The sequence below is a fragment of the Myotis lucifugus genome, unplaced genomic scaffold (genome assembly GCF_000147115.1).
Source record: "Myotis lucifugus unplaced genomic scaffold, Myoluc2.0 scaffold_517, whole genome shotgun sequence".
In the NCBI taxonomy this organism is placed as follows: Eukaryota; Metazoa; Chordata; class Mammalia; order Chiroptera; family Vespertilionidae; genus Myotis; species Myotis lucifugus.
In genome coordinates, this window is record NW_005871565.1 from 409,719 (window position 1) to 427,524 (window position 17,806).

A 17,806-nucleotide genomic window follows, 5' to 3' on the forward strand; every position below is an offset into this window, starting at 1 on the left:
CATTATGCCATTGTGGTCTGAGAAGATGCTTTTTATGATTTCAATCTTCTTGAATTTGTGGAGACTTTGCTTGTGACCCAATATGTGGTCTATTTTTGAATATGTCCCATGAGCACCTGAGATGAATGTATATTCCATGGCTTTGGGGTGAAGTGTTCTGAAGATGTCAATTAAGTCCATCTGATCTAGTGAGTCATTTAGGATTGCTGTTTCTTTGCTGATTTTTTGTCTAGCGGATTTATCCAGTGATGTCAGTGGTGTATTAAAGTCCCCTACTATGATTGTATTGTTGTCGATCTCTCCCCTGATATCTTCCAGGAGTTTCCTTATGTATGTGGGTGCTCCTGCATTGGGTGCATAGATGTTTATCAGGGTTATATCTTCTTGTTGTATTGATCCCTTTAGTATTATGAAGTGGCCTTCCTTATCTTTTGTTATGGCCTTCACTTTGAGATGTATTTTGTCCGATATAAGTATTGCTACCCCAGCTTTCTTTTCCTTTCCATTTGCCTGAAAGGTATTCTTCCATCCCTTCACTTTCAGTCTGTGTGAGTCCCTTCTAATAAGGTGGGTCTCTTGTAGACAGCAGATGTATGGGTCATGTTTTTTTATCCATTCAGCCACTCGATGTCTTTTGGTTGGAGCATTTAGTCCATTTACGTTTAAAGTTATTATTGAAAGGTACTTGTTTGTAGCCATTTCTTTTTTTGTGTGTGGCTGTTTTCTTTCTGAGCTTTTTATTTCTTCTTTTTACACCAGTCCCTTTAGCATTTCTTGTATGGCTGGCTTGGTGGTGATATACTCCCTTAGCCTTTTTTTTGTCTGTGAAGCTTCTTATTTCCCCTTCAATTTTGAATGATAGCCTTGCTGGATAGAGTATTCTTGGATTCAGTCCTTTGCTTTGCATTACTTTGTAGATTTCCATCCATTCTTTTCTGGCCTGATGTGTTTCTGTTGAGAAATCATTTGATAATCTAATGGGAGATCCCTTGTGTGTAACTTTCCGTCTCTCTCTTGCAGCCTGTAAGATTCTCTCTTTGTCCTGAACATTTGCCATGGTAATTATGATGTGTCTTTGTGTGGGTCTTTTTGGGTTCACCTTGTTTGGGACTCTCTGTGCTTGTGTGACTTTTTTCTTCCCCACCTCAGGGAAGTTTTCTGATATTATTTCTTCGAATAGGTTTTCTAATCCATGTTCATCTTTCTGTTGTTCTGGCACCCCTATTATTCGTTTGTTGTTTCGTTTCATGTTGTCCCAAAGCTCCCTTAGGCTCTCCTCCTGTCTTTTAATTTTTTTCTCCAATTGCATTACAGTTTGAGTGTGTTTTGCTTCCTTGTCTTCTAATTCACTAATTCGGTCCTCCGCTTCTCCTAGTCTACTGTTGATACTTTCAATGGTGTTTTTTATTGCAGCTACGTCCCTCTTCATTTCTTCTTGGGACTTACTTAAGTTGTTGATTTTTTCATCTGTTTCTTCTAGCTTCTTGCATATGGTATTGATTTTTTCCTCCGTCCAGTGCATGTACTCTAGGACCCTTATTCTGAATTCTTTTTCCATCATGTTGCATGCCTTTGTCTCACTTAGCTGCTTTTCTGGTGAGTCCTCCTTTTCTTTTCTTTGGGGTTTTTTTTTGTCTACCCATGTTTGATCTCACTGACATATCTAGTTGTTGAGTTGTTCAGTGGCTGCTCCCTGGGTGGCAGTGGCTCCTCGGGCTGTGGTTGCTCCTTGGGCAGTTGTGGTAGCAGCTGCTCCTCCGTTGGTAGCAGGGCCTCTGGTGGGTGCTGTTCACAGCTGTGGTGGCTCTTCTGGATGGTGGAGGGAGGCTTCACACACAGTAACTGTTCCCCAGACAGAGCGTGTGGTGATCAGGAGGCCGCTGTTGCTTGAATCTGCTTTCCGTGGAGGGAGGCAGGTCTCCTCTGAGTTCATGTAGTTGCGCTGCTTGAGAGCCGTTGCCTCCGGGTTAGTAGCCGATCTCTGGATGCGGATAACAGCTGCTCAAGATGGCGCGGTCTCGCGACTGAGCTGGCGCCCAGGGGGAGGTTTCAGCCTCAATCTCTAACCATCCCCATTTTCTAGGAGTTCTCTGTCTTTCCTGGCTGCAGACTGTTTCTCAGCTGAATCTCCTCTGTTTGTTCGGGCTGTATGTTACCCGTTTCAGCTGCTTGGCCTTATCTGCTCCGGGACAAAGCACCAACACGTCCGTCTAAATCTCCGCAATTTTTTTTCCCGTAACTATAGGTTTTAAAATCTCATTTGTTCATTCATTCATTCACTCTTCATTCATTCATTTCACAAATTCATTTCATGGAATCCCACCCATGACTGGCCTTACTAGGGCAGAGAAAATAAAAGTGAAGGATAGTTCCAGCCTATGTGGAGCACAGTCTTGAGAGGGTGGCGCTGGGTTGGGCAAGTACTTGAAAAGCCACAATAATATGTGAGATGTGCTGTGATTGAGTGATGCACAAATTTTCAGGGAGCCTGGAGGAGGGTTCTGCCTCACAACTTGGGTCAGGTGGTGCCAGGGAATGGAGATTGAGAAGGTCGTTTGGGTCAGATTGGAGAAGAACTTCCAGAGGTCAACATTTCCATGCTCCAAAGCAGTGGCTCTCAAATTGTGATGTAAGAGGGGAGGGTATGGCAGCCAGAGACAGTGATGTGAAGCCTCCTAAACAGCTCCAGGCATCAGTGATGGGTAGATGAGAAGCTGAAGGTGAGTACTTCTCACGTGTTTTGGTTGGAGGAGACCAGCTAACAGTGGTTGGTTCTTATGTCATGATAGCGAGTTTGTCTTGAGGAAGTCAGGGCTTGGCAGATCCCTTGTCCTAGCTCTGCTCTCCCCTCCAGACTGAGAGGGGAAGTCTGGGCCTGCAGCACAGGAGTGTTTGTGCGGCTGTGACTTCGGTCGGCTCCAAAAGACTTAAGATTTAGGTCAATTTCATACCACCTGTATTCTACCTGCGACTAAGTTTTGTTCTTGAGTTTCAGCTCCAAATAATCATTTTAGCCCTGGCTGGCATTGCTTAGTGGTTAGTGCATCAGCCTAGGGACTGAAGGGTCTCAGGGGTTTGATTCCCAGTCAAGGGCATGTACCTGGTTTGCAGGTTCAATCCCTGGCCCCGGTAGGGGTGCATGTTCAAGGCAACCAATCGAGGAACTTCCAGTGGTCAACATTTGCTGTGTCTTTCTCACATCACTGTTTCTCTTCCATTCTCCCTCTGTTCCTCCCTTCCTTAAAAAGAACTCCTTCTCTTTAAAAATGAAACAATGGAAAAATACTTTCAAGTGAGGATTAAAAAACAAACAAACAAAAATAACCCCACAAAAAACAAATAATCAACTTAGCTCTGGATCTACCTGCTTCTCCCCAAGGGACGTCAGAGGACCTGGCTCAGTGGGTTGGGCACGCAAGGGAAATTGTGGACCAGGGGCCCACGTTCCTTCTCCCTGTACCTAGTTTCTCTATTGCCTGTGTCCCCTCACTCTCTTCCCTTCATGCATTCAATACCCTTGTGCTCCACCCTCTCTGCCCCTGGATAAAGCTGTCCAGAGATAAAGCATGCTGGAGGAGAGGCTGGAATATTGCTTCCTTCAGTTACACTTCAGAATGAACTCTCAAACTGGAAATTTGCCTTTGAAATCTTACTTTAATGTAGAAAATATTTTTATTTTTCTTCTTTCCCTCCTTCCCTCTTTGTCTTTCATTCCTTCCTCTCTCTTTCTTACTTTTTCTGAATTCCCTTTGGAACTTTAACCCATGCATAAATTAGCAGGTTACAAAGTACCCCATCTGGGGAAGGGCAGAGAGGCAGAGGGAGGCAGAACAGAGGGCTCTTGTCACACACAACAAACCACTTAGAAGATACTTGACTTTGTTGGAGTAACTTAACATCTCGAAGTCACCGCTTCCTTATGTGTAATTGAGTTTAACAAATAACCTCAGCTGTGACATAGGGTTTAGTGGGGATTAGTGAGATAATTCATAGAAAACTATTGACACCAGACCTGGTTTATAGAAGGCTCTCCTGGGTGCTAACAGTGATGATGGCGGTGGTGGATATGGTGGCGACAACAGTGGTGATGGTGATGGTGGAAGTTTTGGTGGGGATAATAGTGGTGGTAGTGGCAATGATGGAGGTTGTGAGCGGGTAGTGGTGATGGTTGTGGTAATGAGTCTGGTGGCAGTGGTGGTACCAGTGATGGTAATGGTAGTGGTGGCAGGCAGTGATGGCAGTGGGTGGCACAGTGGTGACAGTCTATTCTATCCATAGGTGGTAAAATAAGGCACACTCTAGGATCAGACACGAAGAAGCACTGTGAAGGAAGGAGCCCTTTGTCACTCAGTATTCTTCCCTCCCCTTTCTTGCAAAGCACAAAATTTGAATACTTTGTGCTTCTTGTAGGCCCCTTGCAAATACCTAACTTATTTGGGTCAACTTAATTCTGCTCCAAGCCTGGGATCCATTTAGTCCCCCAGCTCTCATCCTAGGTTGAAACAAGCCTGGGGTTGGAAATTGATGATCCTGGCGGTAACTTTGGTCTGAGCACTTGTCAGGAGGCATTTACAGTCTGAAGCTATTTGGCTGACAAAGACCAATGTCCCATAGGAATTTATGGGCTTGACAGATATAAAACAAATTTAAAAATCCAAGGGCATTCATTTCTCTATATAAAAGATGTGCTTCTGAATTGGGAACATATGAATCAGTTTGAGGAACTGGATGACATTTTTCATGTCTTGGGCATCTCACACTTTCATAAGGTAAATGATGCACCTTGGGGGTGATGAAACCAAATATGTTTTTCTTCACAGAGGTTGTTCAGAAGTTGAACTATGTCTGGGATTTTGTCTCCTAAAATCTTAGAGTGATCAAGTGTAATTAAGTTATTACTAATGAAAGAAGATGTACATATATGTTTTTTACTAAAGGCCAGAATTTTTCGACTCCATTTAAAATTAGAAGAATCTTTGCAAGCCCTACTATTGGACACATCATTGGTGGTCAGTAGAGTCTTGCTGAAGGAAAAAGCCAAAACCTTATTATCATCATTGTCTTTATGAATAATCTCATGTGGATAACCTGAAACCACGTCCACCGTGGTTTCTTAGCCACCGTGCTCCTATTTGTGACAGAGAGTGTGGGTACTGATTCATTAGAAACAATTTAATCAAGGGCCCTCTGATTCTGCTCTCTTTTTGCCTCACAGAACTTAATTGTAACTCTGACTTACTAGCAAGTGAAATGAAAAGCTTTCTCAAATCCTAGTCTTTTGTAATGATTAGTTAATTATCAAGCCAGGATGTTGATTCTCCTTTTCTGTTTCTTTGTTGCATAAGGAGAGCAAGGTTTTTGAGGTGTGTCTATTAATATTTAATTTTTGAAAAGATCAGGTTTGAAAAGAGGTGTTAGTTCTTCCAAACAGGCTTCATCCTCTAACATAAAACTAGTATTGGTTTATTCTTTTCATTCTTTTATTGGAAAGTTTGAAAAAATGGTGAGAAAAGATCAGAGATGGATGCTTTGAAATATTTTGCCCCCTAAGAAACAATTGGAAGGCAAAGGAAAATCTGCTGGAACTGTTGAACTATATGAACACCAAAGAAGATCTGCTCTTAACTACTGTCACTTCAGTACTCACTCTGACCACATAGACTGAAAATGCGGAGAGAGGGAGATGGGTCCCAGCACCATTTCACGTATTTTTATTTATCTCACTCCTCCCAATTTGAAATCACAGAATCCTTTTCTGCTCGTTGTTTTGTCACTGGCTTGCCTGCACTCAAATGCAAAACTCTACCATATAACAGATCTGGTTGCTTGACCTGCAGGTTGGAAGCCAGGTTCCAATACCCCATGATGAACCCTACGTGGGTTTGGGGTGTGTTTGGGAGCGGGCTGGTGTCGAGGGAGGCACTTGGGGTGGGGGCGGCAAAAGGAAGCAGGGACATCCCTTATAGCAGTGCCATTCTCCTGGGCCAGCTCTCTCAGCTGGGTGTGGTGGTATTAGTGGGGCGGGGCCGCCATGATCCCACATAGCTCTGGGATTCTAGGCTCATTTCTGAGTCTCCAGGACTTTATCAATCCAGCAGCATTAATAATATAAATCCTATAAATTTTGCAGTTAGCAAGATTTTATGTGGATCAAATTACATATTGCTCCTTGGAAGTATAAGAGTATTATGATTATTACTACTACTACTACTATCATCATCATCATCATCATCATCATCATCATCATCATCCTGTGTATCTGTTATCTGCTTGCAGCTTGTGAGACTGCTAGATGGAAGCCTGGTTTATCAGGACAAAATGCTCCTCCCTCTTTGAGGCAACAGCTAGAAGATAGGAAGCGGAGGTGGGCTCAAGAGCCAGGAGAACAGGTGTTTGCTGAGTCTCCAGGCACCCATTTATGGCTATAGTCTCCCCATGCTCTGCCTCCCTCAGCTTCCTAAGCAGTTTTCACAATACCTTTAGGGCCCTGCATTAGGTGGCACTTAGAAGTGACCAGCTCTTGGTGACCAGTTCTCTGCTCACACTAGAGGCAGGCTTCTGGGTGGGAGACAAGTCCTGGGAGGCTGGTTGTGGCACAGGATACAGTCTCTCCGCAACCCCCCCCCCCCGCCCCCCCTTAGCAGAGGAGGAACATTTTTAGACTGCGCTAGGTCATCCTCACAAACATTGTGAAGTTGTGTTTACACTTTAATAAAATATGGCGAGGAAAACAGCATTCAGAATAGCAAGTTCCCAGGTAGGCACTCAGACTCCTTTTGGAGGGGCGAGTTTGATGAGGTTAGCTTTTACCATTGGCTGTAACAGGAGAGCCTTTCAGAGATGATTCAGCATCATTTGTATTTTTCAATCCACAATGCCTACCACCCATCTTACCTAAAATACCAATGAACAAAGAAACACTTAAGGTTAACATTCTTCCAGGAGTCAACTATGAGAAGAAAATTGTGTCCGCTACTTACACAATGCGCCACTATTTAATCAGAGGTTAGGTTGATCCATTTTTCCTCGCTTGGGATAAAAAGGTGAAACATTATCAGTGGTGTGAAAGTTCTAGAGAAGGCTTAAGATTGGGTAAAATCTGATAATTAGCCCGAACAAAACTCAAGCCAATTTTAGATTTTTCATGTCTCCCACCTTCCTAGTGGTTTTATTCAGTTACAGTTATCCATTCAAAAGTTCTTAATGCCAAGAGGAAATACCCATCTTTGGAGAAGCACAGAGCAGAGTCTTTAGAGACACTCATTGTGCGAAGGCCTCATGTCATTTCCTCTGGGGTTTTTGATGTTCCTTCTCTCTTGTTCATAACAAGGATTTACAGCTTAAAGAACATCAAAAAGGAAAGGTTTCAGGCAGCACCCTAAAATAGACTATAAAAAAATCCATAAGTTATCTCTTGGTGCTTCTAAACCTTATTTTAAACATTTTGGAAAGGAGATATGCTGTAGAAATCCCGGAAGCCTGTCACATTCCATTTTTTAATAGTCTCTTACTTGAAACTGTAACTTTCAATTCTGTAGTTGGCATGCATCTTCCCTTCCCAGCAGCTGAATATGTTATTCAAATGGAAGTGAAACTGCCTGACTTAAATTGTCCAGAAATTTTAAAGAATGCTTCATTTAAGGGGAGAAAGGAATTTTGAGAAATACTTACGTCTTTGATCAATGTTCTTTCAAAATTAATATAAAAGTTATTTTTTAAAACTAAGAAATCAGAGCTACCAAATAATTTTAAAGCATCCCTAAAGCAGAGAAACTTAACATCTAATTCCTCAAAGAAAAGCTAGGTTTATAATAGAGGCATTGAGAAACCCTGGAGAAATTCCAAAAATAATTCAGCAAATTAGTCACCATTACCTTTTTTAGATCTGGCCATTCTTTTGGTAGAATATGATTATGGATGTCAATTTTCATCTCCACAGGATCAGAGGAGAAGCGTGTAAAGAAAGAAGTTTTGATATCAAGAGATGAACACCATGGAGTTAATTGATTTACTTTGCCCCTTTATAGCTATCTTTAGGCCCTGGCCAGCCGGCCTGCTCAGCCAAGTCTGGGTTCACTGGAGCTGCCTTATTAAAGTTCAAAGTTCTGTTTGTCCACTTAGCTTTTGGTCAATAATTCTCTGGTAGCCAGGCTGTGTAGCACAGAATTATTTTTAAAAAGGACTGTACTAAACCTATGAATACAGCAGGTCCCAAATGGACTAATCTTTGTTGTTAAATATTTCAATTTTATCAACATATACACAGTAAAAAAATCAAGTAGCACCCGGTTAAAAGAAAAAGAAAAGAAGAAATAGTTTTCGTTGGGAATTTCTTTGAGAATACTGGTCAAACACCTACTGAAATTTTTAGTTAAGGTACCAGGTTGGTAATGCTCAAGTACTCCCTCCCCATCAATACCCAGAAAAATAAAATGCAAATACTTTCTGGAGAAAATAATTCCAACTGATTCCCTCAGCATGCCACAGATTAAGGTCAACAAAATATTGACTCATAATAAAAAATTCTACACACATGAGGAAAAAAGCCATCATGAGTGAGTGTCCACAGAAATAATAATAGATTTAAACCTCCAAGGACATATATATTGGAGATATTAAACAGAATATAAATTTATTATATATATATTTTAAATAAAAGTTTAAAAATCAACCAAGAGACTATCAACTGATTGGCCACATTTGAAAAACAACAGTACCAAAATAGAACTTTCATAAAAGAAACCATAGTAATTGAAATTAAAAACTCAGTGGATAGATTAAACAGAGTAGACATAGTTGAAAAGAGAATTAACAAACTGGAAGAGAGACTTGCACAGAGAGATGAAGAGATTGCCCATATATAAAAGTGCCACAAAATACAAAGGATAGAATAAGAAATTCTGAAAGGAGTCTAATCAAAGTACTAAATGAGAGGAGAGAGATATTCCAAAAGATAAGCGTTGAGATTTTTTAAGATCAGATGAGCCAACAGATCCAAGACTCAACCTAAATCAAGGAAGATTAACAAAAAGAACTCCATTTCTAGAAACCTTGCAATGAAACTGCAGAACACCAATAGTAAAGATTAGATCTTATAAACTGTTAGAGAGAAAGAGAATGCCTTCAAAACTCAGTAATGAGACTGACAGCCAACTTCTCACAGGAACAATGGGAGCCTTAGAACATTAGAAAATACACTCAAAAGGCCGAGAGACATTGTCATGCTCAACTATGCCTCCCCACCCAACTCAGAAAAAGAAAATGCAAATTCTTTCTGGAGGAAATCATTCCAATTGAGCCCTCTCCATATGCCGCAGATTAACATGGAATTGTATACCTTGTAAAATTTTATTTTAACAGTGAGGGAGAAGTAAAGATATTTTCAAATAAAAACTGAGATTGCTACCAACACACCCTCACTTAAGGAATTTCTAATAATATACAGGCATACCTCAGAGATATTGTGAGTTTGGCTCCAGATCACTGCAATAAATGATCACAATAAAGTGAGTCGCACAAATTTTTTGGTTTCCCAGTGCATATAAAAGTTATTCTTACAATATACTGTAGTTTATTAAGTGTGCAATAGCATTATGCCAAAAATAAATGTACCTACAAAATTAGATCCAGAAACTTAGAAGTATGGAACAGACTGTCAAATCTCAGAGGGAAGGCAGGGGAGGGTGGGTGAGTGGGAAAAGTTCACCCAAAGAACTTGTATGCATATATGTGTAACCCATGGACACAGACAATAGGGTGGCGAAGGCCTGAGGTGGAGGCAGGGGGCTGGCTAGAAGAGGTGAATGGGGGTCGGGGGAGAAGGGGGAGAGACATATGTAATATTTTCAACAATAAATATTTTTTTAAAAAAGGAAAACTATTTTATTGCTTAAAACAATAATGATGTTAAACATCATCTGAGTATTCAGTGAATCATAATCTTTTTGCTGGAGGAGGGTGCTAAGCTTCAGTTTGTATAAAACACGATGTCTGGGAAGCACAGTGAAGTGAGCTCGGTAAAACAAGGTCTGCCTGCGCCAGAAAGGAGGACAGTCACTCCGGACACAAGGTCTGAACTGTGAGATGGAGCGGGGAGCAAAGAAACTGGTCATCATATAAGTAAATCTAAATAATGAATATTTCAAACAGTAAGAATAGTGCCTGGTTTAAGGATTTAAGGCACTAGCCAACGGTTGTCCAGCCATACTATTGGCTCTTCTCTCCAAGGAATGCTCCCCTGACCGTGAATCTCATAATTTTAGCATCTTTTGCAATCTGGTTAAGCAAAGAATTTCCTAAATCATCAAGTCCTCTTCTTCTTTTTCTTATCAGTTTTTGAGCTATCTTTTTCCTCTTGCATTTTACTGTGAGCAGCAAGAAGGAATCAGGGTGAACCTTCAACATTTATCTTGGAAATCTCTTCAGCTAAATATCAGACATCATCACTTTTACATTCTGATTCCCACACAACTATAGGACACACCACTGAGCTAAGTTTTCCGCCACGACATAACCAGGATCTCTTTTTCCCCCCACTTTCTTTCACGTTCCTCATTTCCTTCTGTGCCTTTATCAACAGCGCCTTAAAAAATGTTTTCTTGATTTTAGAGAGAATGAGAGGGGGGAAGAGAGAGAGAGAGAGAGAGAGAGAGAGAGAGAGAGAGAGAATGAGAATAGAGAGAAACATCATTGATGGGCTGCCTCCTGCACGCTCCCTACGAGGGGTAAAGCCTGCATCCTCAACAGCGCCTTTAACATGCACATTTCTACCTACAGTCTGATCAAGGCAACCTAGCATTTTTCTCCCATGCACCTCAAAGTTCTTCCAATCTCTGCCACTGCCCAATTCCAAAGCCACTTTCACAGGTACAGCAGCATGCCACTTTCAGGTACCAAAATCTGTGTTAGTTTCCAAGTGCTGCCGTCACAAACTGCCACAAACTTAGTGGCTTAAACCAACACACGTTTATTCTCTTATGGTTCTGGAAGTAAGAAGTCTACAGTGTTTCAGTCGTGCTGCATTCCCGAGACTGGTTCTAGAAGAGCATCTCTTTCCTTGCCTTTTCTTGCTTAAGGACCTCATCCTCTGTCTTCAAAGCCAGCAGTGCAGCATATTACAGACCTTCTCTCTGCTTCTGTCATCATACCACCTTCCTGGACTCTAGCCGTCCTGTCTCTCTCTTCTAAGGACTCTGTAATGAAAATGGGTCCACCCAGAAACTCAGGATAATTTCCCGTCTCAAGATTCGTAACATAATCCCATTTCAAAGTCTGTTTTTTCCTGTGAGGTAGCATTCTCACATGTTCTGGAGATTAGGACATGGACACCTTTGAGTAGGGGTATCAGTCCGCCTGGCACAATTAGGCCTGGTGAAATTTCCAAAGCAACTACAAAAGAATGCACGGGGAGCCCTAGCTGGTTTGGCTCAGTGGATAGAGCGTCATCCTGCAGACTGAAGGGTCCTGGGTTTGATTCCAGTCAAGGGCACATGCCTGGGTTGCGGGCTCGATCCCCAGTAGGGGGCATGCAGGAGGCAGCCGATCAATGATTCTCTCTCATCATTGATGTTTCTACCTTTCTCTCTCTGAAATCAATAAAAATATATTATTTTTTTAAAAAAGAATACATGGGGAGTATATAGTTTCCAAGGCAGCTAAGTGGAAAATGGAATAAGAGAAAAAGTCAATTTAAAGAAGGCAGTAAAGTAAAAACAAAACCAAACATAAAAATGTAGGCAAGTAGCAAGCACGAAACAAAATATCAAAAATTAAAAAACAACAACCCTGCTATATGTTGTTTATAAGAAACATATTTCAACTATAAGGACGGAGAATGTTCGAAAGTAAAAAGGTAAGAGAAAAAGAAAACCCAAAAGCTGCAGCAGGCGTGGCTGTCATAAGTACGTCAGGGGAGTCCAAGTAAAAGAGACTGCAAAGCACAGGCACTGTTAGGGAAAGAGGACCCCTGTATAATAGTACACGGCTCAACCAAGCACACATCCTCACCGATTCTAAATGTGGCACACCGGGTTGCCTCTAAATATATAATGCACACACATATTGCAAATATATTTCAACATATTTCTCCCAATTACTGGCAGGTCAGTCAAATAACAATCACCTGCAGGAGCTGCATAGGGGGCCCCAATGCTGAGGAGCCCCGCAAGGACCTCAAACACATTCCGAAAGAGAACATTTAAGCTCCAGCTGCCCACAGAGCTCTACGCCTTTTACCACGGGGTCATTCAAGTGACCACTGTCCTATCGCCCTAACGTTCTTCCCTCTCCCTGCCTGAGCCCTCCCGGGAAGCAGACCCAGCTCAGGGAGAAGGAGACATGCCAGGTGGGAGAGAAGGTAGGTTTATGTGCCCACCGCCAGGGAGAGAAGCCTTACCTTTCAGTGAGGATTGAAGAGATTGTTAATGTATTGTGCGGAGCATTTGTACTCCTGTGACTGAGACTCAGTTTGCAATTTAAAGTGGACTTACAGATTTTTATTTATTTATTTAAAAAAAATATATATTTTTATTGATTTCAGAGAGGAAGGGAGAGGGAGAGAGAGAGAGAGAGAAACATCAGTGACGAGAGAGAATTATTGATCAGCTGTCTTCTGCACGTCCCCCTACTGGGGATTGAGTCTGGAACTGGGACATTGCCCTGACAGGGAATCGAACCGTCACCTCCTGGTTCATGGGTCGACGCTTAACCACTGAGCCACGCCGGTCAGGCACAAGTTTTTATTATATGAAAGTGGGTAGAAATGTCATGGGGGCTGCAAAGGTTTCCTCCCAGAGGGAGGAGAAAGACTACCTTCACCAAGCAGTACTGAAGGGAGATGTGAAATCTTTCATCTGTAACAACATCCAGTGAGTCCCGTGTGTTCAGTGTGCCTGTAGCAGATGAAGAGCACAATGCTTTTATTTTGCTTGTAAAGACAGGCAACCTATTTTGGCTAAAAGGGCCTGAGTTTACAGGGCCCTCGTGAACAAACAGATAACAACATTCTTTCAGTTCCCACTGCAACACTAAGGAAAGTGACAACAGAAAAGGAAAATTGTATAAGATCTCATCTCGACATGTTAAAAAATGAATTGTAAATCAGATGAGCTTTGTGCTGGCATTTCTTTTTTAATTTAATTTATTTATTGTTGACAGTATTACAGATGTCCCCCATTTCCCCCTCTTTTGCCCCCCTATATTAGTATTGCTTTGTGGAAAAAGGCAAGATACCCTTAGCTTATTCACTAATTGGATTGTATAAGAATAAAAAATGGGTTAAATTAAGTCTGAGTAGCTTCCTCCTCCTGGCCTTGATCTGATGGCTGTGAGTCAGCTCAAATACCAGGGTTAAACCCTGTCTCTGCAGCTTATTAGCTGGATGGCCTTGGAAAGTTACATGGTCTCTCTGTAAAATAGGGACAATAATAGAACTGATCTCATAGAGTTATTGAAGTATTAACTTGAATAATATAAAATTATCAGCTATGAATTGTACCATGACACATAATCTAATTATTTCTTCGTCTGCCAGATACAAAAACTGGCAGGAAGTCTGGTATTAGTCAATTTGAGGGACCTTGCTCCCTCCTCCTGGATTATGTAAGAAGCCTGGTTTTATGTGACCCAGGACGGTGGGGTCGGGGCATGCCCTCTGTGGTCACCATGATTGTGTTTCTCCTTGACCAGGCCTGTGTGATGCCCTTGAAGATGGGCAGTTCCACTGGTTGAAACGACCAATCCTAGAGGCTCTCATTTCAAAATAATGGAATTCTTTTCCCTCCATCTGCTCCTCTTCCAGTGGATGGCAAGTCAAACTTCTCTCTCTCTCCCCCCGCCTCTCTCTCTCTCTCTCTCTCTCTCTCTCTCTCTCTTTTTCTCTCCCAGTAGTCCTCTCCCAGCCTGTCCCTGCCCCCCAGCCCAGGCCTTCATCCTCCCTCCCCCCATTGTCTGTGTCCATAGGTTATGCTTATATGCATACACGTTCTTTGGTTGATTCTCCATCCCTTCATGAGAGGCCTATGGAAAGAAAACGAATGAGGACGCGGGCCCAAGTCCTCAGAACCACCATCTGTTAGAACTCGAGGAGCCTTGAGAGCTCTTCCCCTCAGACCTTGCAAAAGAACATGGAAGCCAAGGCTCCAGGAACTGCCTCGCCTTCCCGAGTCCCAAAGCTTGGACCTCAAGTTTCCCGACTTCCAGGCCTTTACCCTTTTCACTGCACTCAACTCCTTCATTGAAAACCACACTCCTTGGTTAAGCGATGGACCAGAACGACTTTCCTGATTCAGTAAACAACAAGGGCTACCACAGTCTAAACCTCTTGACACCAGAGCCTAAGTGTCTGCTTATTGAAGTAAGTGCAACAAGTCCTGCTCATTTCTGGGCATGCTGAGCCACCGCAGGTCTTACTCGGTCCCATCCCCCAGCACAGCCCCTGGTCTAACACCAAGTGTTTGGTAGACACGAGAGGGAGGGGGAGATCGTTTATCAGATTTTGCTGCGAAAACAATTATGACCAGCGACAGGACAATGAGGGCACGGGAGTGATTGCTTCAGCAAGTCCCTAAATGAGGTGTGTCAGCACCGAGAGCCTCACTATTGGAAAACACAGGAGAAAACACTTTTGAACGTTATGCCCTCAGGTTCCAGTGGTTTCTTTTTTTTTTTAATTAAATCTTTATTGTTCAGATTATTACATTTGTTCCTTTTTTTTTCCCCCCCCAAAAATCCCCCTCCTCCCCGGTTCCCACTTCCACCTCCGCCCTTCACTTCCCCACCCACTGTCCTTCATCCAATAGGGTGCACGATTTTTGTCCAGTCTCTTCCCACATCTCCCACACCCCTTTTTCCCCCCCCAAGAATAGTCAGTCCATTCCCTTTCTATGTCCCTGATTCTATTATAATCACCAGTTCATTCTGTTCATCAGATTATTTATTCACTTGATTCTTAGATTCACTTGTTGATAGATGCGTATTTGTTGTTCATAATTTGTATCTTTACCTTTTTCTTCTTCTTCCTCTTCTTAAAGGATACCTTTCAGCATTTCATATAATACTGGTTTGGTGGTGATGAACTCCTTTAGCTTTTCCTTATCTGTGAAGCTCTTTATCTGACCTTCAATTCTGAATGATAGCTTTGCTGGATAAAATAATCTTGGTTGTAGGTCCTTGCTATTGATCATTTTGAATATTTCTTGCCACTCCCTTCTGGCTTGCAAAGTTTCTGTTGAGAAATCAGCTGACAGTCGTATGGGTATTCCCTTGTAGGTAACTGACTGTCTTTCTCTTGCTGCTTTTAAGATTCTCTCTTTGTCTTTAGCCCTTGGCATTTTAATTATGATGTGTCTTGGTGTGGTCCTCTTTGGATTCCTTTTGTTTGGGGTTCTCTGCGCTTCCTGAACTTGTAAGTCTATTTCTTTCACCAGGTAGGGGAAGTTTTCTGTCATTATTTCTTCAAATAGGTTTTCAATATCTTGCTGTCTCTCATCTTCTGGCACCCCTATAATTCTGATGTTGGTACGCTTGAAGCTGTCCCAGAGGCTCTTTACACTATCTTCGTATTTTTGGATTCTTTTTTCATTTTGCTTTTCCGGTTGGGTGTTTTTTGCTTCTTCGTATTTCAAATCTTTGACTTGATTCTTGCGCTCCTCTGGTCTGCTGTTGGGAGTCTGTATAACATTCTTTATTTCAGTCAGTGTATACTTAATTTCTAGTTGGTTCTTTATCACAACATCGAGGGTCTCATTAGATTTCTTGAGGATCTCACTATATTTATCGGCGGTCTCACCAGTCTTTTCGAGGGCCTTACTAAGTTTATCGGCGGCTTCTAGACAGTTCTTGAGAGACCTTAAAAGTGTGGTTTTGAACTCTATATCCTCCATTTCTGTCAGTTGTGTCCTGTTTCTTTGTCTCCGCATTTTTTATGCTTTCTTGGTGCACCCCCTTGTGGTCTTTGTGCACAGTCTTGTTGTAGTTAAGCCTTGATTGTTGTAGGTAATACTGGGGGGGATTTGACCTCCAGGCCAACTGGCTGTGAGAATCAGCTGTGTCTGCAGTGGGAGAACTTCTGTCCTCTAGGGAGGTGCTAATCTAGCCTTTGCCTAAGGCTATCCCACAAATGCCTCTGTGTAAGGCTTGGGCAGGGCGGGTCCCAGGGGATCAACAGGGAGGTGGAGCGAGCAGTTATGGCTGCTCTCAGTCCCATCCCCAGAGGCTCTGCCTCTCAGAGTCCCAGCAACCGCTGCAAACCTCGGAGAGAAAGCTGCCCTCGAGTTCCGACTGATGCCAGACAGTCCCGCTCCTCCCGTTTGAGTCTGGGTCCCCAGAGACTCGCCCGGAACTGGAGCTCAGAGCCTGAGACTCCCTCCGGATTGAAACAGACAACCGCGCCCTCAGCCGCCAGCCCGCTCTGCACGCACCTCCCCACCTTTGTATTTTCCGCACTGCGCCTCCTCTGAGTCTCGGTATGCTTTTCTCTTTCCTTCTAGTTGTAGAATTTTCCCTCAGCCAGCCTTCCTGTGGTTCTGGGTGATGTCCGTTCCATCTTTTAGTTGTATTTTTGAAGTGGTTGTGCGAGGCAGCAAACTCCGGTGTTTACCTATGCCGCCATCTTGGTTTCTCCCAGTGGTTTCTGAAGGGTTCAGGTTAACCCCGTGGTCGGCAAACTGCAGCTCGTGAGCCACATGCGGCTCTTTGGCCCCCTGAGTGTGGCTCTTCCTAAGCCTTAGGAGTACCCTAATTAAGTTAATAACAATGTACCTACCTATATAGTTTAAGTTTAAAAAATTTGGCTCTCAAAAGAAATTTCAATCGTTGTACTGTTGATATTTGGCTCTGTTGACTAATGAGTTTGCTGACCACTGGCCTAGGAGATGTATTGGTAAACATATTGCTACGAGAGATATTGGAGATTTTGCTGCCTATAGTTTCTTCTAAGATTTTCATGATTTCATGTCTTACATTTAAGTCCTTTGTTTGTTTTGAGTTTATCTTTGTGTGTGGTGTGAGTTTGTGATCTAGTTTCATTTTTTTGCATGTATCTGTCCAATTTTCCCAGCACCATTTATTGAAGAGACTGTCTTGACTCCATTGTATGCTCTTGCTGGAGGGCTGGCTTCTTCTAATCATTTGAGGCCGTAATATAAAAATCATTGGCTTCCAGGCAGTGAAAGAAAAATACCACATGATCTCACTCATTTATGGATAATAAAGAACATTACAACCTGATGAACAAAAAGATAGATACAGAGGCAGAGAAGCATTGAACAGACTGTCAAATTACAGCGGGAAGGCTGGGGAGGATGCGGGGTGGGGGTGGGGGGAGGTAAGAGATCAACCGAAGGACTTGTATGCATGCATATAAGCATAACCAATGGACGCAAGACACGGGGGGAAGGGGGGGAGTTAGGGCCTGTGCCGGGGGGCGGGGTAGGAGAAGCCAGGGGAAGCTCAATGGGGAAAAAAGGAGACAGATGTACTACTATTTGTAATACTTGAAGCAATAAAATAAAATTTAAAATCATTGGCTCCCTGAATAAAGGGGAATTCTGCTAGCCTTCAGACTTTGACTGCAGCATCAACTCTTCCCTGGACCTCTAACCTGTTGGCCTACCTTGCAGATTTTGAACTTGCCCACTTCCACAATCACATGAACTAATTCCTTAAAATTACATATATATGGAGAGAGATTTTTACATATGTGCATATATATACACATTTTATTGGTTCTGTTTCTCAGGAAATCTTGACTAGTACAATGCATTATAAGTGCTTCATGAATACTTGATGACCTAATTAATAAGTAAAT

General features: G+C 42.5%; 1 protein-coding gene across 1 annotated transcript in view; it reads right to left on the bottom strand.

The window, feature by feature from the left end:
* Positions 1–7,931, bottom strand: part of ACMSD (aminocarboxymuconate semialdehyde decarboxylase) — a 49,512-nt gene extending 41,581 nt beyond the window's left edge. The window contains exon 1 of the mRNA XM_023745099.1: positions 7,875–7,931. Coding sequence (XP_023600867.1) covers positions 7,875–7,931 — 57 coding nt within the window. The remainder of the gene's footprint in view (positions 1–7,874) is intronic.
* Between the last annotated feature and the right edge of the window lie 9,875 nt (positions 7,932–17,806).